The 25,857-nt window shown below is 52.3% G+C and overlaps 1 protein-coding gene across 32 annotated transcripts in view; it reads right to left on the bottom strand.

Moving 5' to 3' along the window:
- Nucleotides 1–25,857, bottom strand: part of kif1aa (kinesin family member 1Aa) — a 511,250-nt gene that overhangs the window by 21,260 nt on the left and 464,133 nt on the right. For 17 of the 32 annotated variants that reach the window (XM_072474796.1, XM_072474791.1, XM_072474790.1 and 14 more), the window contains 4 exons: nt 17,874–18,083; nt 15,156–15,227; nt 10,401–10,525; nt 1,466–1,612 (listed from right to left, as the gene is read on the bottom strand). In XM_072474796.1, coding sequence (XP_072330897.1) covers nt 1,466–1,612; nt 10,401–10,525; nt 15,156–15,227; nt 17,874–18,083 — 554 coding nt within the window. The remainder of the gene's footprint in view (nt 1–1,465; nt 1,613–10,400; nt 10,526–15,155; nt 15,228–17,873; nt 18,084–25,857) is intronic. The other 15 variants (XM_072474808.1, XM_072474806.1, XM_072474807.1 and 12 more) reach the window with 2 other exon arrangements.

Below are 25,857 nucleotides of genomic sequence, written 5' to 3' on the forward strand. Positions count from 1 at the left end.
CGGAGAATGGCCGTTGGCCGCCGTGAATCCCGCCCCCGCCCCCGCCGAACTCTCCGGTACCGGAGATTGGGCGGGGGCGGGAATCGGGCCGCGCCGATTGGCGGGACCCCCCGTTCAATTCTCCGGCCCGGATGGGCCGAAGTCCCGCCCAGAAATTGCCTGTCCCGCCGGCGTAAATCAAACCTGGTATTTACCGGCGGGACCAGGCGGTGTGGGCGGGCTCCGGGGGGGGCGCGGGGCGATCTGATCCCGGGGGGTGCCCCCACGGTGGCCTGGCCCGCGATCGGGGCCCACCGATCCGCGGGCAGGCCTGTGCCATGGGGGCACTCTTCCCCTTCGCCTCCGCTACGGCCTCCACCATGGCGGAGGCGGAAGAGACTCTCCCCACTGCGCAGGCGTGGGAAACTGTCAGCGGCCGCTGACGCTCCCGCGCATGCGCCGCATTTCCGCGCCAGCTGGCGGGGCAACAAACGCCATTTCCGCCAGCTGGCGGGGCGGAAATCCCTCCGGCGTCGGCCTAGCCCCTCAATGTTGGGGTTAGGCCGGCAAAGATGCGGCGCATTCCGCACCTTTGGGCCGGCGCGATGCCCGTCTGATTGGCGCCGTCTTTGGTGCCAGTCGGCGGACATCGCGCCGTTGGGGGAGAATTTCGCCCATAATCTTCAAGTTAAAGCTAGGCTGCTCTCCACCGCCCTGTGTAGAGTGAGCCTGTGGGGCCAATAAAGACTGAGATTGTTCAGATACTTGTTATGAAAATGAAAATCGCTTATTGTCACAAGTCGGCTTCAAATGAAGTTACTGTGAAAAGCCCCTAGTCGTCACATTCCGGCGCCTGTTCGGGGAGGCTGGTTCGGGAATTGAACCGTGCTGCTGGCCTGCCTTGGTTTGCTTTAAAAGCCAGCGATTTAGCGCAGTGTGCTAAACCAGCCCCTAGAGCTCTAGCTCCTGTTAGGGAAGGGTATTGAAAGGCGTGGAGCAAAGTCAGGTTAATGGAGCGAAGATGCAGACAGGTCATGATCTAATTGAGTGGCAGAATGTATTTGTGGGACTGAATAACCTACTCCTGACCCTATGCTTTCCCACTACAAAATGTGGAAGGTTTTAGAGTCTTCCCTCCCCCACTACTCTAGTTGAAGCGGGGGGGGGGGAAAGAAGTTCCCAACAGGCAGCTGAAAGTATAAGGTGTCCCTGGATATGTAGTGATGCAGAGCAAGAACTCGCCCACCAGCAGCAGCAAGCCGCACCGCAGCACCTCTTAAAGCTGCCCTGGCTAAGGCCAGCCAACTGAATGCAGAAATCTGGCTTGTGCGGCTCAGTAGCTTACTGTGTGGGCAGATCTACTGGGGAGTAAAATAAACTTGAAAAACATACAAAGGAGAGACTGACGCCATTGGAAAAGCGGGACTGGCGTCATCGATGTTGCATGAGTCTGCGAAATACAGCAGAGATCACTTTACCAACATACCTCACTCGAATCTCCTGGATGTCAGCCACAAACATCTGAGCTCTTCCCTTCTCATCCTTGCCAGCAACAGGAGATTTCTTAAGTTCACCTTCCTGCAGTGACTCAGCATCAGGACTGATTGCTCTAGATTGGGTCTCGGGGGTCCTACTAAGAGAGTAAAATGTTTTTAAAAATGGGACGTCATCGTGTTTTGGTCATAATAATAATCTTTATTATTGTCACAAGTAGGCTTCCATTAACACTGCAATGAAGTTACTGTGAAAATCCCTTAGTCGCCACATTCCGGCGCCTGTTCGGGTACACGGAGGGAGAATTCAGAATGTCCAATTCACCTAACAGCACATCTTTTGGGACTTGTGGGAGGAAACCGGAGCACCCGGAGGAAACTCACGCAGACACGGGGAGAACGTGCAGACTCCGCACAGACAGTGACCCAGGAATCGAACCTGGGACCCTGGCGTTGTGAAGCAACAGTGCTAAGCACTGTGCTACCGTGTCATCTATCCCAGATGGTTGGTGGCACTCTATAATTACCTGGATGTGGGAACTGCTGGCGGGACCAGAAGCGATAGTCGGCTTCTAACAGACCTTTACTGAGGAACTTGCTAGGCCAGACAGCAATTAAGAATGATCCACATTGCCCATAGACTGTTGGCGAGGAGGCCCAAGGCTAACGGGCCTCCGCGGGCGGTGCTGGTGCGGTTTCATCGGTTCGCTGATCGAGAGTGTGTGCTCAGGTGGGCCAAGAAGGAGAGGAGCAGCAGGTGGGAGAACGCGGAGGTTCGGATATACCAGGACTGGAGTGCGGAGGTGGCGAAGAGGAGGGCCGGGTACAATCGAGCGAAGGCGGTGCTGCACAGGAAGAGGGTGAAGTTTGTCATGTTGCAGCCGGCACGACTGTGGGTTACCTACAAGGACCGGCACCATTATTTTGAGTCTCCGGAGGAGGCGTGGGCCTTTGTTCAGGCCGAGAAGCTGGACACAGACTGAGGGTCGGGATGGGTGATTGGGGACTGCGGTGGATATGTTATGCCTATTTTTGGTTCGGGGGGGGGGGGGGGCCTTTGCATTGTCTTGGGTTTCTTTTTCTCTGTGCTTTTCTCTTTCGGGTTGGGGAGGGTGGATGGGGCGGGTTGGGCACTGTTTTGGTTGGTGGCGAGGCCTGGTAGGTGGAGAGCGCGGGCTTTTTTCTGCGCCGAAGACTGGGGGGGCGGGGAAGCGAGGATTGTTTCCCGCGCTTAGAACGGAGGGGGGAGGGGGAGAGCCTATGAATGGGGAGCGGGAGAGGAGGGTGTGCCACACAATGGGAGGAGTCGAAGGGGAGGCGGGAGTGGCCGGGGTCAGCAGGAGTCAGCTGACTTGCGGAAGTGCAATGGGGGGAGTAAACCAGCTAGGATATGTCCTAGCCCCCGGGGGGGGGGGGGGGGGGGGATCGAGTTGCTGCTGCTAAGGTCAAGGAGGAGCTGGAGCGAGTGGGGGGGTTGAGACGGGGGTATGCCGCTGCGCGGAACGGGCCGGGTGTGGGGTGTGGGCGCGTGGCTGGCCAAGGAGGGGTCATGGCTAGTCGGCGGGGGAGGGGGGTGGGTAGCCCCCTGATCCGGCTGATAACCTGGAATGTAAGGGGACCGAATGGGCCGGTTAAGCGGGCCCGCGTGTTCGCGCACCTGAAGGGGCTCAAGGCGGATGTGGTTATGCTCCAGGAGACACACCTGAAGGTGGCAGACCAGGTAAGATTGAGGAAGGGGTGGGTAGGTCAGCTGTTTCACTCGGGGCTAGATGCCAAAAATCGAGGGGTGGCGATCTTGGTGGGAAAGAAGGTGTCATTCGAGGCGTTGAGCATTATGGCAGATAATGGCGGTAGGTACATAATGGTAAGTGGTAAGTTGCAGGGAGAGAGGGTGGTACTAGTCAATGTGTATGCTCTGAACTGGGACGATGCGGGTTTTATGTGGCGTATGTTGGGTCGGATCCCAGACTTGGAAGTGGGGGGCCTGATAATGGGGGGAGACTTTAACACGGTGTTGGATCCTGCACTGGATCGCTCCAGGTCTAGGACGGGTAGGAAGCCGGCGGCGGCTAGACTGTTGAGGGGAGTTATGGACCAAATGGGAGGGGTGGCCCCTTGGAGATTTGCAAGGCCGGGGGCTAGGGAATTTTCATTCTTCTCACATGTCCATAAGGCTTATTCTCGAATCACTTTGAGTAGGGCGCTGATAGCGAGAGTAGAGGATACCGAGTATTCGGCAATAGCCATTTCTGACCACGCCCCGCATTGGGTGGACTTGGCGATGGGGGAGGAGAGGGACCAGCGCCCGCTGTGGCGCTTGGAGGTGGGGCTGTTGGCTGTTGGCGGACGAGGAGGTGAGCGAGCGGGTCCGAGGAATTATAGAGAGGTACTTGGAGACCAACGACAACGGGGAGGTCCGAGTGGGGATGGTATGGGAGGCACTGAAGGCGGTGGTGAGGGGAGAGCTGATCTCCATTAGGGCCCACAAGGAGCGGGGGGAGAGGGAGAGGCTGGTGGGGGAGATGGTGAGGGTAGACAGGAGGTATGCGGAAGAGCCTGAGGAAGAATTGTTGAGGAAGAGGCACAGCCTCCAGGCCGAATTCGACCTGGTGACCACCAGGAAGGCGGAGGTGCAGTGGAGGAAGGCCCAGGGGGCGGTCTACGAGTATGGGGAAAAGGCAAGCCGGATACTGGCGCATCAGCTTCGGAAGCGGGACGCAGCTAGGGAGATCGGGGGAGTTAAGGACAGGGGAGGGAGCGTGGTGCGGAGTGGGGTTCTACGAGGAATTGTACCGATCCGAGCCCCCACGGGAGGAGGGAGGGATGGGCCGTTTCCTGGACCAATTGAGGTTTCCAAAGGTGGAAGAGGGACTGGTGGCAGGACTGGTGGCCCCGATTGGGCTGGAGGAGCTGATCAAAGGGATAGGAAGCATGCAGGCAGGGAAGGCACCGGGGCCGGACGGTTTCCCGGTCGAGTTCTATGAAAAATAGATGGACCTGTTGGGCCCGCTGTTAGTTAGGACCTTCAATGAGGCAAGGGAGGAGGGGGCTTTACCCCCGACGATGTCCCGGGCACTGATCTCCTTGATCCTGAAGCGGGACAAGGATCCCCTGCAATGTGGGTCTTACAGACCGATTTCTTTGCTGAATGTAAATGCCAAGGTGCTGGCGAAGGTCTTAGCCATGAGGATTGAGGATTGTGTGCCGCAGATCATCCATGAAGACCAGACGGGGTTTGTGAAGGGGAGACAGTTGAACGCGAATGTGCGGAGGCCTTTGAACGTTATCATGATGCCGGCGAGGGAGAGGGAGGCGGAGATAGTGGTGGCGATGGACGCTGAGAAAGCCTTCGATAGGGTAGAGTGGGGGTACCTGTGGGAGGTGCTGAAGAGGTTCGGGTTTGGGGAGGGGTTTGTCAGGTGGGTTAGGCTGTTGTATGAGGTCCCGATGGCGAGTGTGGCCACAAATAGGAGGAGGTCCAAGGATTTTTTGCACCGAGGGACGAGACAGGTCCCCCCTGCTCTTCGCACTGGCGATTGAACCCCTGGCTATGGCACTGAGAGAGTCGAGGAACTGGAGGGGGTTGGTGCGGGGTGGGGAGGAGCATAGGGTGTCACTTTATGCGGACGACCTGCTGCTGTATGTGGCGGACCCGGTGGGAGGAATGCCAGAGGTAATGAGGATCCTTAGGGAATTTGGGGACTTTTCCGGGTACAAACTCAATATGGGGAAGAGCGAGCTGTTCGTAGTTCAGCTAGGGGACCAGGAGAGGGGGATTGGCGAGCTCCCACTAAAAAGGGCGGAGAGGAGCTTCAGATATTTGGGGGTCCAGGTGGCCAGGAGCTGGGGGGCCCTGCATAGGCTTAACTTTACAAGGCTGGTGGAGCAAATGGAGGAGGAGTTCAAGAGGTGGGACGCGTTGCCGCTGTCCCTGGCGGGTAGGGTGCAGTCAGTCAAAATGACGGTGCTCCCAAGGTTTTTGTTCCTGTTCCAGTGCCTCCCCATGTTTATCCCGAAGGCTTTTTTCAGGCGGGTTAACAGGAGTATAATGGGGTTTGTGTGGGCGCGAGGGACTCCGAGGGTGAGAAGGGTGTTCCTGGAGCGGAGTAGAGATAGGGGGGGGGGCTGGCGCTGCCCAACCTCTGTGGGTACTACTGGGCTGCCAATGCGACAATGGTGCGCAAGTGGGTGATGGAGGGGGCTGCATGGAAGAGGCTGGAGACGGCGTCCTGTGTGGGTACGAGTCTGGGGGCACTGGCAACGGCGCCACTGCCGCTCCCTCCAAGGAGGTATACCACGAGCCCGGTGGTGGTGGCGGCCCTCAAAATGTGGGAGCAGTGGAGGCGGCATAGGGGGGAAGTTAAGGCCTCGGCGTGGACCCCATTAGGGGGGAACCACCGGTTCGCCCCAGGAAGAACAGGTGGAGGGTTTTCGGGGTGGCACAGGGCAGGGATGCGAAGGTTGGGGGACCTGTTTGTGGACGGGAAGTTCGCGAGCTTGGGTGAGCTGGAGGAGAAGTACGGGCTCACCCCGGGGAACACCTTCAGGTACTTACAGGTAAGGGCGTTTGCCAGGCGGCAGGTGGTGGAATTCCCGTGGCTACTGCCACACACAGTACAGGACAGGGTGCTCTAGGGGGGGTGGGTGGGAGTGGGGAAGATCTCGGAAACTTACCAGATGATGCAGGAGGAGGAGGATGCCTCGGTGGTGGAGGTGAAAGGTAAGTGGGAGGAGGAGTTGGGAGAGGAGATCGAAGAGGAGACGTGGGCAGATGCCCTAGGGAGGGTGAACTCTTCCTCTTCATGAGCGAGGCTCAGCCTCATACAGTTTAAGGTGCTGCACAGGGCACACATGACCGCGACAAGGATGAGCAGGTTCTTTGGGGGTGAGGACAGGTGTGTTAGGTGCTCAGGGAGCCCAGCAAATCACACCCATATGTTCTGGGCATGCCCAGCGCTGGAGGAATTTTGGAAGGGCGTAGCGAGGGCGGTGTCGAGGGTGGTAGGATCCAGGGTCAAACCAGGCTGGGGGCTCGCAATAGTGGGGTGGCAGAGGAGCCGGGAGTGCAGGAGGCGAAAGAGGCCGGAATTCTGGCCTTTGCGTCCCTGGTAGCCCGGCGAAGGATTCTCCTTCAGTGGAAAGATGCGAGGCCCCCAAGCGTGGAATCCTGGATCGGCGATATGGCAGGGTTCATTAAATTGGAGAGGGTGAAATTCGCCTTGAGAGGGTCGGTACAAGGGTTCTTTAGGCGGTGGCAACCGTTCTTAGACTTTCTGGCAGAACGATAGACATTGGTCAATGGCAGCAGCAGCTCGGGTTGGCGGGGGGGGGGGGGTTACTTTATTTTGGTTTATGTTATTTACACTGGAAGGGTCTGAGGGGGTGTATACACCTGTTGTCTTAAGTCGGGGTGTTAATGTTAATTTATTATTTAGGTACGGGGGAGGGGTTTGGGGGAGTTGCTTTTTTAGATTGTGCTTTGTACTTAACCCTGTTGGGTTCTTTTTTCTTTCTCATTTTGTTACTGATATTTTATGAAAACCTTTAATAAAAATTATTTTTAAAAGAAAAGAATGATCCACATTATTGTTGCTGGAGGTACACGTAGGCCAGACCATGTAAGGATGGCAGATTTCCTTCCCTATAGGACATTAGTGAAGCAGCTAAGATTTTAATGATAATTCAGTTGTTTTATGATCACCATTTCTGATATTAGCTTCTTATTCCAGATTTACAGAAATACCCCAGCAGCTATGGCGGGACTTGAACTCATGTCTCCACATCATTAGTCAGGATATCTATTCCTGTAACATAACCAGTAAACTACTGTTCCCCTAATACTCTATGAAAGGAAAATCATCCCAGCCTCAAATCTAAATGCTTATATTTTATCCTCATTCTCTTCCTGCTCTACCTCAGTCAAATAACCAACCCATCCGAACAGAATCCATTCCTTTCATTATTACAAAAACGTCAATCATATCATGTTAAAGTCTATGCTTATCCAATGAACAACACGCCAGGTTCCCCAGCCTATTCGGGAAGCACAAGACAACAGTAACATAATGATGAAACTTCTTGTAGCTTCTCCCAGGCCTTTGGCCTTTTTGGTTACTCTATGACATTCAAGGAACCAAAACTGGACTCATTATTTTAAATGAGATATATTATAAATTTTAGTTTCACATCAAATTGTACAAGGAACAATCGAACACTTTTTGACACACCCTTCTCTGTAACTTGAGATATCCATTATCTTGCAGTAACAGTGTGTGACAGACCCCACACTAAAGCACTTTAATATATCCCACAATCTCACTGTAACACTTTCTGATATATCCCACAACCTCACTGTAGCATTCTCTGATATACCCACATCCCTCATTGTAACACTTTGTGATATTTTGCACACTTCTTATGGTAACCCATATTCTAGTGTTACACGGTCCCTCATTTCACAAAATTATATCATTGTAATGCACCTTTACATATCAAATGTTCCACACTGCAACAATTGCCAATATACTTCCCACACTTCAATATAACACTTTATGATACATCTTACATTACAAGTGATGTGTCTCACTGTCTCACTACCGCAATCCCTCTGCAACACTTTCTTATATACCCCATGCCTCTCAATGTAATAGACCCAGACTTCTCTCACACTCTTCAGTGTATCCCTCTCGAAATATGAGCTCCCTGTTAAGAACTGTTTGCAACCTGCTGCAGCTGTTCAGAAGGTGGTTCTTCACTTCACGTATTACTGCACGTGTCAGACAGTGGGTAAAGAGCACTTAGAAATCTATTGGAAATTTTGCTGTGTTTCTTTATTCTTATTTCAGTGCCTGCCGGTCTTTTATACCGAAGTCATTTTCTAAGTGGGTGGACAGATTGGTTTGGTCATTTGTTTGGGCAGTGAAGGATAAGGAAGGCGGCACTTCAGAGGGGCCAGCAGTTGGGAGGATATGGCCTTCAGAACTTGTTGTATTAATACTGGGCGGCAAATGCGGAGAAGGTACAGAGGGCTGGAGTAGGGAAGCGGAGGCTTTATGGGTGAGGATGGAGGCAGGTTCTTGTGGGGGTCGGGACTGCGTGCGCTGGCGATGGCACACCACTTCTGTTTGCCCCAGTAAAGTATTCAGGAAGTCCTGTGGTGGTTGCAACATTGAAGATTTGGAGGCAATTTCGGCAGCACTTGAGGATGGGAGCAGGGTGGAGACTGATGCCCATCCGGGGGAACCATAGATTTGAGCGGTGACGATGGATGCAAGGTTTCGGGGATGGGAAGAGAGAGGGGTGAAGGAGATAAAGGATTTGTTTTTGGAGGGGCAGTATACAAGCTTGGAGGAGTTGAGGGGGAAGTTTTGGTTTCCGCGTGATAAGTGTTTTTGGTATATGCAGGTGGAGGACTTTGCGAAAAGGTATTTCTGGCCTTTCCTATAGCGCCTGCCTCCTCATTGTTGGAGCGGTGCTGTCGTAATGGGTTGGAGGGTGGGGTCGTCTCGGCGATTTATGGGAAGATTTTGGGGGAGGATAAGGGCCGGGATTCTCCGACCCTGTGCCGGGTCGGAGAATTCCCGGGGGGCAACGCGAATACCGCCCCACCACCCCAACGCCGGCTTCCCTATTCTCCGCCGCTGTTTTTCGGGGGACGGCGGGATTCCCGCCACGCCGTTGACAGCGGCCCCCCTGGCAATTCTCCGGGCCCCACTGGGCTGAATGGCCGACAGGTTTTGCCCAGTCCCGCCGGCGTGAATTACTCAACTCACACACGGCAGGTAAGTGTGTGGGGGCCGTCCTGGGGGGGGGGGGGGGGGGGGGGGATCCAGGGGGGGCCCCCACTGTGGCCTGACCCACGATCGGGGCCTACCGATCGGCAGGCGGGCTGGTTCCCTGGGGGCCTTCTTTCCTCCGCGCCGGGCCCCTGTAGGGCTCCGCCATATTGCCCGGGGGCCGTCACGGAGAAGCAAACCTCCGTGCATGCGTGGAAATACACCGGCTGTTCCACGCATGTGCGAGCTTGCGCCGGCCCTTCGGCGCCGGCAATACCGGCGCCAACCACACAGGCATCAACCTAGCCCCCTAGAAAGGTGAGAATTCCTCACTTTCGGGGGCCGTTGACGCCGGAGTGGTTGGCGGCGGTTTTCACCCCGGCGTGGGGACATAGCCCCATTATTGGAGAATCCCGCCCAAGGTGTCTATGGAAGGGGTTAAGACCAAATGGGAGGAGATGTTGGGGATATCGCTGGAGGAGGGACTGTGGTGTGAGGTGCTGTGCAGGGTGAATATCAAAACCTTGTGCGCGAGGCTGGGGTTGATACAGTTGAAGTTGGTACACAGGGCGCATTTGTCGAAGTCAAGGATGAGCCAGCTGTTTGAAGGGGTGGAAGATACTTGCGAATGATGTGGGACGGGCTGGGAGAATTATGTGCACATGTTCCGGTCCGGCTCGAAGTTGGGGAAATTTTGGTTGTAATTCTTCAGCACCATATTGGCGATTCTGCATTCGGATTTGGAGACAGGTGCCCTGAGGGGGGCCATGTTCGGGGTGTCGGATCTGCCGGATTTGCAGATGGGAGTGGGGGGCAGATGTTTTAGCCTTTGCCACGATCGCTCGCAGGCGGATTCTGTTGGGGTGGAGGTCAGCTTCTCCACCCTGTGCCTCGGCATGGCTGGGGGAATCTAATGGAGTTCTTACATCTTGAGAAGATGTAAATTGTCCTAAGGGGGGCAAATGAGGGTTTCCACAAGAGCTGGGGTTTGTTTATTTTGTATTTCAGAGAGCTAGTTACCATCAACTGTTGGGGGGGATTTACTGTATTTGGAGGTGTAATGTTTTTGTTTTGTTTTGTAAAATGTTAAAATGCTAGAAATTTGAATAGAAATATTTTTTTAAGTAATCTATTGGGAAACATGGGCTCTAACCTCAGCTCTGAGGAGATGTACTGTCCTTCCAGCAAAGAGGGACAGGTAGAGGAGGGAGGCAATGTGGTGTTGCTTAGTGCGGAGAACGACGTGTCTCTTGTCAGTGTGACTGACATCTCGGATATCTGCAAAACAGAAAGAAGAACAGTTTAATATTGCACATCAGCTTCTTATAAGGCATCTTCAGCTGGGCAATCTTCGTCTTTATATGTCAGTCTCTATGCCCTTCTCCCTTCCCACTTCTTTCCAAAGGCATGGAGTCCAGCTCCGAGGAGGCCAGCTGCTGTGCATTCAAACCAGCATTGCTTCGGAATGGGAAGCCTGGGTTGATTTTTCCCCCAATGTTCCAGACAAGGGTCATGGAGGCCAATTGCAGTGACCCTTCTTCTGGCATGGCTCAGTAAACTACTTTTACACAACCAAGGAAATTGTAGCACATAGACCTATTTTGCCTGTTACTGGACTTAATGGGCGAGATTCTCCGACCCCCTGCCGGGTCGGAGAATCGCCGGGGGCTGGCGTGAATCCCGCCCCCGCCGGTTGCCGAATTCTCCGGCACCGGAGATTCGCGCCGCGCCGGTTGGCGGCCCCCCCCCCCCCGCGATTCTCCAGCCAGGATGGGCCGAAGTCCCGCTGCTAGGATGCCTGTCCCGCCGGCGTGGATTAAACCACCTACCTTACCGGCGGGACAAGGCGGCGCGGGCGGGCTCCGGGGTCCTGGGGGGGGGGGCGCGGGGCGATCTGGCCCCTGGGGGTGCCCCCACGGTGGCCTGGCCCGCGATCAGGGCCCACCAATCCGCGGGCGGGCCTGTGCCGTGGGGGCACTCGTTTCCTTCCGCCTTCGCTACGGTCTCCACCATGACGGAGGCGGAAGAGACTCCCTCCACAGCGCATGCGCGGGGATGCCGTGAGCGGCCGCTAACGCTTCCGCGCATGTGCCGACCGGAGATGTCATTTCCGCGCCAGCTGCCGGGGCACCAAAGGCCTTTTCCGCCAGCTGGCGGGGCGGAAATTAGTCCGGCGCGGGCCTAGCCCCTCAAGGTTGGGGCTCGGCCCCCCCAAGATGCGGAGGATTCCGCACCTTTGGGGCGGCGTGATGCCCGACTGATTTGCGCCGTTCGGCGGACATCGCGCCGATACCGGAGAATTTCGCCCAATAATTCTCTTTATTAGTGTCACAAGTAGGCTTACATTAACACTGCCATGATGTTACTGTGAAAATCCCCTAGTCTCCACATTCCGGCGCCTGTTCGGGTACACTGAGGGAGAATTCAGAATGTCCAATTCACCTAACAGCACATCTTTCGGGACTGTGAGAGGAAACCAGAGCACCCGGAGGAAACCCACTCAGATGCAAGGAGAACGTGCAGACTACGCACAGACTGTGACCCAATTGAACCCAGGTCCCTGGTGCTGAGAAGCAATAGTGCTAAGCACTATGCTACTGTGCCATCTACTTTGCTACAGTGATCTAAAATACAAGGCAACAAACGCTTACATTATTAGTTCCAATTTGGATCACCACTGTTGATCACTGTCTCTCCATTTGCCCATAATGACTTGCACCCAAACCCAAGAAGGGAACATCACAATTGAGACTGCTAGTCACAGCTGCAAAGGGCTGACTCTATCCCTGAATATAGAATCTCCCACTGCTAGCACCTCCTATTCTGACTTGTCTTCCTATCACCCCTTGGGTAGTCCATTGCTCCATGAGGCAGAAAGATCAAGCTCCTTTGGGCTGTTTTTACTGTCCATCTTGTACTTGTCCAACATTACACATCAATGAGGCAGATCATGTAACTCAGGGGGTATCCTGCATCTGTGAGTTGGGACACCCTCTGATAGTTACCCACTTATCTCAACAGTTCCACTCTCCTGAACTGTCCAGACATGATTTTCTTTGGTGACCATATTTCGGATATGTACAATCCAGAAATCCATCATTCTCTCTGATTCTGCCAAGTGCAGCCAATGGCTGCCGATCTACTCATCACCTCTCTGTTTTAACCAATTAGTCATATATCATTAAGGAAGCGAGTTTCCAGGTAGCCCTCTGCGGTGTCCAGTACAGGCATGTCATAACATGAACTTTCAGTTAATAACCAAACTGTTAAGACAGCTGCTGTAAATTCTGTGACTTTTGGCATTTGGATCTCAAAAGTATCGAGAAAATACCTAATTTTAAAAAAAAATTATTTTATAAATTTAGAGTACCCAATTCATTTTTTCTAATTAAGAGGCAATTTAGTGTGGCCAATCCACCTACCCTGCACATCTTTGGGTTGTGGGGGTGAAACCCATGCAAACACGGGGAGAATGTGCAAACTCCACACGGACAGTGACTCAGAGCCGGGATCGAACCTGGGACCTCGGCGCCGTGAGACTGCAGTGCTACCATTGCGCCACCGTGCTGCCCTATAAAATACCTAATTAAATATACATGGGTGAGGGTATCTCACAGCGATTTGTGGAATTCACACATCTCATTGTTTAAGGTTGGACCAAAATATAAAAGCTATGGAGCGGGATTCTCCCATTCGGCGGCACAGTGTCCACGCCGTCGGAAAAGCCATCGCGTTTGACGACAGCATGAACGGGCCACTGGGAGTATCAATTCTGGCCCCTACAGGAGGCCAGCACGGCGCTGGAGCGGTTCACGCCGCTCCAGCCTCCCATTGCGGTGCGAACTGTGCGTTGCGGGATCCGCGCATGCGCAGTGGCGCTGGCGCCAACCTGCGCATGCGCGGTGGCCTCCCTCAATGCACCGGCCCCGACGCAACATGGCGCGGGAGTTCAGGGGCCGGCACGGAAGGAAATAGGCCCGGGGAGCGAGAGGCCAGCCCGCTGATTGGTGGGCCCTGATCGCGGGCCAGGCCCCATCGGAGCACCCCCCCCTGGGGTCTGAGCCCCCCTCCCCGTCCCACAGGCCACGCCCCCGACCCTGCACGCAGAGTTCCCGCCAGCTGCGACCAGGTGTGGACGGCGCCAGTGGGACTCTGCCTTTTTAGAGCGACCGCTCAGCCCATCCGGGCTTTAGAATCGGCGGCCCAGCAACCGGTGGTGCACCATACGCGCCGGCGCCAATGGCGCCGATTCTCTGCAGAGCGGAGAATCGCATGTGGGCATCGGTGCGGTGTGGCCCGGTTGCGGGGATTCACTGGCCCGGCCCCGGGCTGGGAGAATCCCGCCCATTGAGTTTCCAGGATGTCTGTCTCTTGTGTTTCATACTGGAAAAAAGAGTAGATCAAAACTGAATAGCCACCTTCAACTCCCTAGTTGTCACAATTGCCTTCCCTATCTAAACTGGACTGGGTGGGCCTTAGAAGTGTTAAACCAGCAGTTGTGTGACTGAAGCTGGGGCAAAATTCTCCTACCCGCCCCGCCACATTTCTGCGCCGACCGGCCGGCGGGAGTCTCCGTAACACCGGCCGGTCAATGGGGTTTCCCATTGTGGGGCAGCCCCACGCCGTCGGGAAACCCCCCGGTGCCGGCAGAACGGAGACTCCCGCCGGCGGAGAATGACGCCCCTGGTTTCAGGGACTGCATCCTTATTATCCCATGATTCAGCAGATCCATCAGGACCATCTATTGTCAGCCAGTCTGATAACCAGTCTCAGAAACTAGCTGCAAATTATCAAGCAGCCAAAGTACTTAACCTGCTCCAGCTTCAAAGTTCACCTGAGAACCAATTTCCCAAATATTCAACTACAAGAAAACCCATGCCCTTTCGCTTTACAAGACCCACACTTCAAATTCAACTCCATTCAAGAAACCACAGGCCTGCCACATGAGAGATTAGAAATCATAAATCAGATACTGAATTAATTCTAATCTGTATCAAATTATTAATTGTATGCATGTGTGTTTGAAACCAAGTGTGTGACATTGTGTTAATTCAGGGTAAGTGCATGAGAATTAGCAACCTTCTTTATTTTAAACATGCAAAAACGTGCTGCTGAATGAGTTGATTGGAATACACACCCCAAGAGAGTCAGACCTCTTTTAAACATGCTGATAAGTGCAGTAAGAGCGCAGATACAATCTGTCCATGACACAACCACATTTTAAATAACTGTTAGCATTGAAAAACTAAAATGAGGTAAATAAATTTAAAATGCAAAAATAAAAATTCCAATACTTATGTCGCTGTCAATCCAATACTGCTCTGGCGTTTCACGCTTCATTGGCGTCTTGTGGCTCCCAACAAACAGGAAATGAAATCCAATACCTCCTGAGGGACAGTGCATTTATTCATCTAGGACTTGTCATTCAGCAGACCCCCATTTCCATAGAATCCTTACATTGCAGAAGGAGGCCATTTGGTCCATTGAGTCTGCACCAGCCCTCTGAAAGAGCATCCTACCTAAGTCCACTCCTCCACCCTATCCCCGTAAACCAGTAACTCCACTTAACATGCATATCGTTGGACACTAAGGGACAATTTAGCACGGCCAATCCACCTAATCTGCATATTTTCGGACTGTGGGAAGAAACCAGAGTACCCGAAAGAATCCCACGTAAACACAGGGAGAACATGCAGACTCCACACAGACAATCACTCAAGGCCAGAATCGAACCCAGGTCCCTGGCACTATGAGGTGGCAGTGCTAACCACTGTGCCACTGTGCCTGTCCATTAAATGACAGACATGCACACACATACACACGCTGCGACCACCCTCACAAGGAGGTCTCAGGATGCACTCCAATATCAACGTAAGTTAAACTGGGCACGCGCAGTTTCTCAGCATACCTTGCTCTCGCTGGCACTGATACAGACATGGCTGTACTCTCTGTTAAATGTGTGGTTTAGGAGTCGGAGGCACTGGAAGAGAGAATAACACCCATGAATTTCTACTTTTTTCAATAAAGCTTTCTGTTCATTGCTGACCCAGTTTCCTCCAGATGGTAATTCGTGTCCTTATGATATGCTGTCAATACAGCCAAAAATCAGCCAATGGAAGTTCATTATTCCGCTAGCAATGTTCCTGGACTGTACAATTGGCCTAATGCCTGTCCTTCACTATACCCTTCCACCCCTGTAATAGTCATGTCCTATATCCCTACCCTATCCGAATGAACAGCCCTCTACAACACCTCGCCTCAGTATTTACCCTTCATTCCCTTCATGGGGAGAGGAGGGGTTAAAATTTGCTCAGTGTGTTTCATATCTGTCTTCCCAATATTTTCACGTTTCATGGTCACTGACATGGGCCCCTTGCCCAGCCGCTCTAAATATCGGTACCACTGAATCTTGGGCACTTAAATTACGTAAACCTTTGACCGAGTTGCATATACCCACATTTGCCCTGTATCCCTTAGTAACTTTAGTTACCAAAAATCTATCAATCTCAGTTTGAAAGCTAACAATTGATCTCACATCAATTACCATTTATGAAAGAGAGTTCCAAACTTGGAACACCATTTACGTGAATAAATGTTTCCTCATTTGACCCTGAAAGATCTAGTTCGATATTTTCTGACTAGTCTTAGACTGCCTAGTTTCTCAATATCTACCTGGTCCATTCTTTTTAATAATCTGAAAATTTCAATCAAATCGCCGGTTTATCTTCTATTTTTCAGGAACTAGTTTATGTAACATCTCCTCACAATTTAATCCTTTCCGTTCAGGGGTCATTCTGATAAATCTACTTTGCACATCCTCCGAAGGCCAATGTATCCTTCCTACGGTGTGGTGTCCAGGACTGCTCACAGTTACCAGGTGTGATCTAACCAGGTATTGCTGGAGCATGATTTCTACCTTTATGTGTGGTATTCCTCTAAATATGAAGGCCAGCATTTCATTAGCTTTTTTGGTCATTTTCTGTGTCTGTTCTTTTATCTTCTTTTTTTTTTAATGTGCAAACTCCACATCGATAGTGACCCGGGGCCGGGAATGAACCCAGGTCCTCGGCGGGGTGAGGCAACAGTGCTAACCACTGCGCTGCCGTGCCGTCTTATCTGTATCTATTCTTGACATTTTAACAATCTGTTTATCTGGACCCACAAATCTCTTTGGGCTTAGCTGTTTTTAGCTTTTCACCACTTAGAAAGTACCTTGATCTATCATTTTTCGATCCAAAGTGGGTGACCTCACATATTGACTACGTTGAAATCCATTTGCCACTGTTTTTCCCATTCATTTTATCAATATCTCTTTGTAATTTCACACTCCCAGCTACATTGATTACAATGCTACCTACCTTTGTGTCTTTAGCAAATTTGGATAACTGATTTTCTATTCCACTATCCAAATTGTTGATAAATCCAGTGAAAAATTAAAGCCCATACAAGTCATCATCTACTGCCATTTAGGGTACCTACTCTCTGTCTCCTGCCACTCAGCTAATTTCCGAATCAGGTAGATAATTTGCCTTTGACTCAATGAGTTTCAACTTTAGCGATTAATCTTTTATGAAGGTTTTTATCAAATATCTTCTTCAAATCCATATAAACAACACACATTGATATTCCCTGTCACCTCCTCAAAAGAATTCAAACACATTGGTCAGGCTTGACCTATCCTTTACAAATCCACGTTGGCTCTCTCTGATCAGCTGAAAATATAAGAGGCTGAATTCTCCGCCGGCGGGATCCTTTGTTACACCGGCAGCCTGCTCACGCCAGCGGATTTCCTGATTGCGTGGGGGTGCCCACAATGGGAAACTCCATTGGTTTTCAGTAATTCTGCCATTAATTGTAGGCTGAGTAATTTCCTGGTAACAGATATTAGATGAATTGGTCTTCAATTTCCTGGTTTCCCACCTTTCTTAAATAATAGAGTGAGAAATGGAATTTTCCAATCTAAAGGAATAGTTCCCAAACAAACTTTTAAAGATTACAGTTAGGGCATCTAACAATGCTCTCACCTATTTCTTTTAAATCATCGTAAAATGAGTATTACATCGCTTCTTACCTCTGTTAGGCCTGATCTAGGAGTTATGTTGATGACATTAGGTAAAAAGAGGAAAATGGTGACATTCCATTGATTGTCATCCTTCACTTGATCATAGAATTTACAGTGCAGTAGGAGGCCCATCGAGTCTGCACCGGTCCTTGGAAAGAGCACCCTACTCAACCCCACACCTCCACCCTATCCCCATAACCCCATTTAACCTCTCTGGACACTAAGGGCAATTTAGCATGGCCAATCCACCTAACCTGCACATCTTTGGACTGGGGGAGGAAACCGGAGCACCCGGAGGAAACCCATGCACACACGGGGAGAACGTGCAGACTCCGCACAGACAGTGACCCAAGCCGGGAATCGAACCTGGGACCCTGGAGCTGTGAAGCAACTGTGCTCACCACTGTGCTATCATGCTGCCCACGGTAAACATGAAAACATGAATTCACCAAGAAGATTCTGGAAGGAACTTACATTCTACCGATGGGCAGTCAATACCTCAAGCCCTACTCCCTTGACCTCAGTAATGTACACTCCCAGTCGGCATAGTCTTAGGCTCCTTACCTTGGCTGCTAACTCTTTCTGGCGTTCGGTGGTGGTGTAGGTGCAGGTCGGCATGTCGTTGCTTCCTGTGGAGTGCAGGCTATACGTTGAGGAGATGCTTTGGGATTCGCTAAGGTCCTCACTGGTGTACGAAGAGACTGAATCGCAGCCTGATCTCAGCGTGCTCTCTAACTTCTCACGCAGTAGCAGGTAGTGCCGGGTCTTTTCCACCTGAGGGCAGGAAAACAGGTAGGGATGTCACCGAATAACTTACATACCTCAAAATATGATTTGCCTTCTGCAAGGGCAAGCACTCCTTGTCTCTCCCTATGAGAGAGGAAATCTAAACTTCAGCACCCCCATCACAGAGTAAGTTTTTAAAAATTCAGTCTTGGGATGCGGGCATTGCTGACAAGGCCAGCAATTGTTGCCCATCCAACTGCCATTGAGAAAGTGATAATGAGCTGCCTTCTTGTACTGCGGCAGTCCATTTGGTGTCAGTACACCAACAGTGCTGTTAGGTTGTGGAGGCAGGAGTGTGGTGGAGGAGTTCTAGGATTTTGACCCAGCACCCGGCAATAGCAAAGCAACTGAGATGAAGTTTCAAGTCAGGACGGTGAGGGGAACTTGGTTCCCATGCACCTGCTGAACTTGTACCAGAAGGTACAGGTTGTAGGTTTTGAAGACGCTGTTGAAGGAGGCTTAGCAAGTTGCTACAATGCATCGTGTAGATGTTAAACACTATTGCCATTGTGCATTAGTGGTGCAGGGCATGAGTCTTTGAGGTGGTGAGTGGTGTCATGATATGCAGACATGCAGATAATGATATACAGACAGGCACAGACAGGCAGCTAATGAACACAGAGAACAGGACACTCAGGGGTGGTATCTCACTATAAAAGGCACGAGGCACTCACACTCCACCTCTTTCCACTGATGAACATCTACAGAGTGAGTCAGGGTGTATGTACAGTATCACACCTCCAGCACGTGGCTAAGAGCTAGTCTGGTTCAGTCAGACAGAGTAACCACACTTGGGTTAGCAGAGAGTCAAACTCATAGAGAACTGTGCTAACTGTGCTACTGGGTCAATAAATCAGATTGAACTAACTTCAAGGACTGGAGTATCTTTTGGTTAAATCTGCATCCAGTTGCAGCCTGTGTTATCCCAGAGTACATAACACGACAGGTGGGATGCTAATCAAGCGGGCTGCTTTGCCCTGGATGGTGTTGAGTTTCTTGAATGCTGTTGGAGCTGGACTCATCCAGATAAGTGGAGAGTAGTCAATCACACTCCTGACTTTTGCCTTGTAGATGGCGGATAGGCACCATCAGCACCTTGATCAGAGAGGGACCTTGAACTCCAGGCCCATCATTGGAGATAGGAAGATTCCTTTCTCAGATGCACCATTCGTAATCCCAATTAATGAGTGTTTCCCTCATTGCCAATGCCACACATGATGCCTCGCTGTTACCATCCCCATCAGAGTTAAATCTCATCTTCAGAAAGAGGTGTGAGCATGGCAATTCTTTTCTTTTTTTGGAGGAGACTGTAAAATGATTTTTTTAAAATCGCCCCATCAGCTTCCCGATCCCCGGCCTGGTTGCCACCTGGTGTGGATCTGAATGGGCTGGATCAGAAGGTGTCAGGTTCAATGCCTGGTCTACACAGAGATCTCCGACCTCAGCCATGGCACTTGCTGTTTGCTAACCCGTGATGGAAACTGTGACAAACTGAAAATGGACAAGGGTGTCTGCTTTGAGGGCAATCGGCGATCTGGGCACAAATTCCACTCAAAGGCGTGGGGTGGGATTCTCTGAGCCCGGGACTGGGCCTGAGAATCCCCGCGACCGGCGCGAATCGCGGAACGGGACACCAGAACCCCTCTTCCATACCCTCTCCCACCTCTTCCTCCCACATTGCCTTGATGTCATTTTTCTTTTTGAATGATGTTCTAAATTACTGCCCGACTGTGTTGATTCAAGCGGGATTTTGCTTTGGGAGAAGTACAATCGCGTTAGAATGGAAACACCAAAGAGAAACACTTCTTAAAACAAAAAGAATATTTGTTACAGTACATTTGCATCAGTACATTTGTTACTAATTATTGTTTATTGTTGGGTGTAAATTTGAGAGAAAATGGGAAACAATATTTAAAAAAAAAAGAAAAATGACATTAAAATGATTGCTTGATATGTTCAATATGCATAACCTGGTGCAGTTTTCATAATACAGCTGAAAATGGATTTACCACAAGAATAAGCAATTTTAATCAGTGTTTTCATTCGCTGTCGGTGAGAAACCGGATTTTGTAAAGAACTGAAATTGGCATTAAAAGGCTACACAGAATCATTTATTGGTTTTGGTGGTGTATAATAGTCAGTTTCTTAGTAAATGATTATTTTTAATCCTTGTGTTAAAACAACTGTATCTACAGGTTTTCCGGCCTCTGAAAAGTGACTTTGGGCGGGATTCTTCGGTCGGCGGGCGAACACGGGCGGAGAATCCCGCCCAAGGTCAATGGATTTTTCCGTTGTCCACGTCTCGCCCGTGGCGTTCTTGCGGCGGGCGGGGCGGAAGAATCCAGCCCTGTATTTCAGAGCTCCCTCTAAGACCTGTCAACAGGAGTTAAAAACAGAGACTCGCCACAGCGGTTAATTCAATCTGGGGACAGAGCCAGTTTTTGTTGCTTTCAGCAAGGTGTTTAAACTGGCACAAGAAATTGCAGAATCTTGGTTTCCGTAGACATAATTCACGCTTGAAATGTGTCATATATGTTGCACTGCTTTGAGTGCTTTTGGGCAAAGTGCGTGAATGAAGCCGGCACAACCTCGCAGAAACTCCAGTACTGTGTGTCCACTGGATGAAATGCATGACTGAGCTCAGCCCCCCGCTTTCTGCGAACAGGTGGAGAGGCTGCTGAAACCCATTCTCTGGACTCACACAATACGAAAGAACACTTGGCCTGACACCAAAGAGCACTCAGTGTCTGTGGGAACTCAAACTCAAGCAAGGTTCAGTTCCTTCATGAGAGTAGAGGAGAATGGGAATCCGGGAACATTTCAAGTCTCCGGGAGCAGCATGTGTGCAGGAAGTGTGTTCAGCTGCAGCTCCTGGTAGCTCGGGTTTCAGAGCTGGAGCGGCGACTGGAGACACTGTGGAGCATCCACAAGTCTAAGAGCATCGTGGATTGTACATTTAGAGAGGTGGTCACACCGCAGCTGAAGGGACCTGAGGAAGGAAGGGAATGGGTGACCACCAGACAATCCAAGAGAAACAGACAGGTAGTTCAGGAGTTCCCTGGGGACCCTCTCGCACATCAGTATTCCATTCTGAAGGCTGATGAGGTAGGTTCCTCCAGGGAGTATAGACAGAGCCAAGTTTCTGGCACCACAAGCAGCCTATCTACACAGGAGGGGGAAAAGAGAGGAAGAGCAATAGTAATAGGGATTCTCTATTCAGGGGAACAGATAGGCACTACTGTGGCCATCAACATGACTCCAGGATGGTGTGTTGCCTCCCTGGTGCCAGGGTCCGGGATGTCACTGGACGGCTGCAGGGCATCCTGAAGGGGGTGGGTGTTAAGGTAGAGGCCATGGCACACATTGGTACCAATGGCATAGATAGAAAAAGGGACGAGGTCTTGCATCAAGAATTCAGGGAGTTGGACTTCCGGGTGCGGCTATGCAGAGCTAGGTCGCATATTCGGCAGCTCCCGCTTGGAACGGACTTTTGGGCTCTTTTACAGGGCCCCCACGGCATTTGTTTGACATTTCCCGGTGTGGGAAGAAGGCTGCAGCATTCCCCTGACAGTGTCCCCCAGGAGTGTTGTGTCTTTTGGCTACCAGACCCGGCAGAAACAATGAAAGATTTGGCTTGAGCTGCAGCAGCAGACGAGGGCCTCTTCCAGCATGCAGGCGGGGGAAGGGCAAGCTTAAAGCTGCAATCTGGCTTGACTCTATCAAAGGTGAATTCCAGCAGCAGAGGGAACAACTGTGAAAAGATCTACCAGGGCCATTGAAGAAGCAGGGACGAGGCTTCTGGTGGCGGCCATGGAGGAGTAGGTCGCGCATTCGGCAGCTCCCGTCTGGAGCCGACTCTCAGACCTTTTTCAGGAGTTTCCATAGACTTTTTGGGGCAGACTGGTGAAGCAAACACTGCCAACTTCTATGAAACGGACCAGAAGTGTAACGGCCAAAGGAGCGGCACTGGAGCAACGGGAGAAGCGAGGGAAAGAAAACAAAATGGCGGCGGCCAGGGACAAAGGAGAGCTGCAGGAGTTCATCAAGCGCTGCTTCGAGGAGCAGCGCGAGGAGATGCGCAAAGAGATGTTGGCGCCTATGCTTTCGGCCATTGAAGGACTCGAGATCACGCAGAAGGCCCACGAAGCTAAGATCCAGGAGGTACAGAAAAGAGTCAGTCAGAACGAGGACGAGCTCGTGGGCCTGGCGGTGAGAGTGGAGCAGAACGAGGCGCTACACAAGAAGTGGGCTGGAAGACTCGAAGACCTGGAGAACAGGTCGAGGAGAAAGAATCTGCGAATCCTGGGTCTCCCTGAGGGAGTGGAGGGGGCTGATGCCAGGGCATATGCGAGCACGATGCTCGAGGCGATGATGGGCATGAAGGCCCCTTCGAGGCCGCTGGAGTTGGACGGGGCACATTGGGTGCTGGCGAAGAAGCCCCAGGCAAATGAGCCGCCAAGGGCGATGGTGGTGAGGTTCCACCGGTTCACGGACAGAGTGGGTCCTGAAATGGGCCAAGAAGGAGTGGAGCAGTAAGTAGGACAATGCAGAGATCCGAATATACCCGGACTGGAGCACGGAGGTTGCAAAGCGGAGAGTGGGTTTCAACCGGGCCAAAGCGGCGTTGTACCGGAAATTCGGAATGCTGCAGCCAGCGCGACTGTGGGTCACATACAAGGGCCAACACTATTACTTCGAAACGCCTGAAGAGGCGTGGACCTTTGTACAAGCTGAAAAGTTAGACTCTAACTGAGGGTTTGTGAGGGTGGGGGGGATGTTTTGGGGTTTGATGTGTGATGGTTGTTGTATATAGGGGGTCAATCACGTGCAGGAAATGTTACATGGGCTGGGAGAGAGAGACAAGGCCGCAACAGGAGCTGCGCCAGAGGGGGCGGAGCGGGCTTTGGAAAGCGCGGGTTTTTTTCCCGCGCGCGGGAAGAAAGGCGGGAAGGGGAACGAAGGAATGCATATGGATTGGGAGACTCCCACGTGGGGAGGTCAATGGGACGGCAGGGGAAGCCGGGGTCAGCAGGCGTCAGCTGACTTACAGGAGTGACATGGGGGGAGCAAAAAAGCTAGGCAGGGGTCTAGCGGGGGGAGGGGATGGGGGGGGGGGGGGGGGAAAGGGTTGCTGCTGCACTGGCCGAAAGGGAATGGGACACAGAAGAGGTGGTCGGGACGGGGGTCCCCCCTCAGGGGGACTGGAGGGTGAGGGAGGCGTGGACACGGGACTGGCCCAGAAAAGGAGATGGCTAGTCGACAGGGCGTGGGGGGGGGGGTGAGAGCCCCTCCAATCCGGCTGATAACGTGGAATGTGAGGGGCCTGAATGGGCCGGTGAAGAGGGCTCGAGTGTTCGCGCACTTAAAGGGACTGAAGGCGGACGTGGCCATGCTCCAAGAGACACATCTGAAGGTGGCGGACCAGGTCAGGTTAAGAAAGGGATGGGTAGGACAGGTATACCACTCGGGACTGGACGCGAAGAATAGAGGGGTGGCAATATTGGTGGGAAAGCGGGTGTCATTTGAGGCCAAGACTAATGTAGCGGACAATGGAGGGCGATATGTAATGGTGAGCGGTAGGCTGCAAGGGACGTGGGTGGTGTTGGTAAACGTATACGCCCCGAACTGGGATGATGCAGGATTCATGAAGCGCATGTTGGGGCGCATTCCGGACCTGGAGATAGGAGGCCTGATAATGGGAGGGGACTTCAATACAGTGTTGGATCCAGCACTGGACCGTTCCAAATCAAGGACTGGAAAGAGGCCGGCGGCAGCCAAGGTACTTTGGGGGTTTATGGATCAGATGGGGGGAATGGACCCATGGCGGTTTGCAAGGCCGCAGGCCAGGGAATTTTCTTTCTTCTCCCATGTACACAAAGCCTACTCCCGGATAGATTTCTTTGTTCTGGGTAGGGCGATCATCCCGAGGGTGGAGGGGACGGAGTATTCAGCTATAGCTGTTTCGGACCATGCCCCACACTGGGTGGAACTGGAGCTGGGAGAGGAGAGGGACCAACGCCCGTTGTGGCGGCTGGATGTGGGACTGCTGACGGACGAGGTGGTGTGTGGGAAGGTGAGGGGTTGTATCGAAAGGTACTTGGAGGCCAACGACAACGGGGAGGTGCGGGTGGAGGTGATATGGGAGGCGTTGAAGGCAGTGATCAGGGGAGAGCTAATTTCCATTAGGGCTCATAGGGAGAAGACAGAGGGTATGGAAAGGGAGAGGTTAGTGGGGGAGATTTTGAGAGTGGACAGAAGATACGCAGAAGCCCCGGAGGAAAGATTACTTGGGGAAAGACGACGGCTCCAGACGGAGTTTGACCTGTTGACCACAGGGAAGGCGGAGGCACAGTGGAGGAAAGCGCAGGGGGTGACCTACGAGTATGGGGAAAAGGCTAGTCGGATGCTGGCACACCAGCTCCGTAAGAGGATGGCAGCGAGGGAAATAGGGGGAGTCAAAGATGGAAGGGGAGCCACGGTTCGGAGTGCAACGAAAATAAACGAGGTATTCAAGGCCTTTTATGAAGAGCTGTACAGATCCCAGCCCCCAGCGGGGGAAGAGGGGATGAGACGATTCCTAGATCAGCTGAGATTCCCGAGGGTGGAGGAGTAAGAGGTGGCTGGTTTGGGGGCACCAATTGGGTTGGAGGAGCTGAGCAAGGGTTTGGGGAGCATGCAGGCGGGGAAGGCCCCGGGACCGGACGGATTCCCGGTGGAGTTCTACAGGAAATACGCAGACCTGTTGGCCCTGCTACTGGTGAGGACCTTTAATGAGGCAAGAGAGGTGGGGACCCTGCCCCCGACAATGTCGAAAGCGACAATTTCTTTGATCCTAAAGCGGGACAAGGACCCACTGCAATGTGGATCGTAGAGGCCGATCTCGCTCCTCAATGTGGATGCAAAGTTGCTGGCAAAAGTGCTGGCCACGAGGATCGAGGACTGTGTCCCGGGGGTAATCCACGAGGACCAGACGGGATTTGTAAAGGGCAGGCAACTAAACACCAATGTGCGGCGGCTCTTAAACGTGATAATGATGCCATCAGAGGAGGGAGAGGCGGAGATAGTGGCAGCTATGGACGCGGAGAAGGCCTTTGACCGAGTAGAGTGGGAGTACCTCTGGGAGGTGCTGCGTAGGTTTGGGTTCGGGGTAGGGTTTATCAATTGGGTTAAGCTCCTTTACAGAGCCCCGATGGCGAGTGTAGTGACGAACCGGCGGAGGTCGGAGTACTTTCGACTGTACCGAGGGACGAGGCAGGGGTGCCCCCTGTCCCCCCTGTTGTTCGCATTGGCGATCGAACCATTGGCCATGTCATTGAGGGAGTCTAATAAATGGAGGGGGGTGGTCCGAGGGGGAGAAGAGCATCGGGTGTCGCTATATGCGGATGACCTGTTGCTGTACGTGGCGGATCCAATGGAGGGGATGGTAGAGGTCATGCAGACTCTAAGGGAGTTTGGGGAATTTTCAGGCTATAAGCTCAATGTAGGGAAGAGTGAGCTCTTCGTATTACAGGCGGGGGACCAAGAAAGAGGGATAGGGGACCTACCGCTGAGGAGGGCAGAAGGGAGCTTTCGGTACCTGGGCATCCAGATAGCCAGGAGTTGGGGGACCCTACATAAACTGAATCTGACGAGGTTGGTGGAGCAAATGGAGGAGAATTTCAAAAGATGGGACATGTTACCGCTCTCGCTGGCGGGTAGAGTGCTGTCGGTCAAAATGGTGGTCCTTCCGAGGTTTCTGTTTGTGTTTCAGTGCCTTCCCGTC

The sequence above is a fragment of the Scyliorhinus torazame genome, chromosome 14, assembly GCF_047496885.1.
Source record: "Scyliorhinus torazame isolate Kashiwa2021f chromosome 14, sScyTor2.1, whole genome shotgun sequence".
NCBI lineage: Eukaryota > Metazoa > Chordata > Chondrichthyes > Carcharhiniformes > Scyliorhinidae > Scyliorhinus > Scyliorhinus torazame.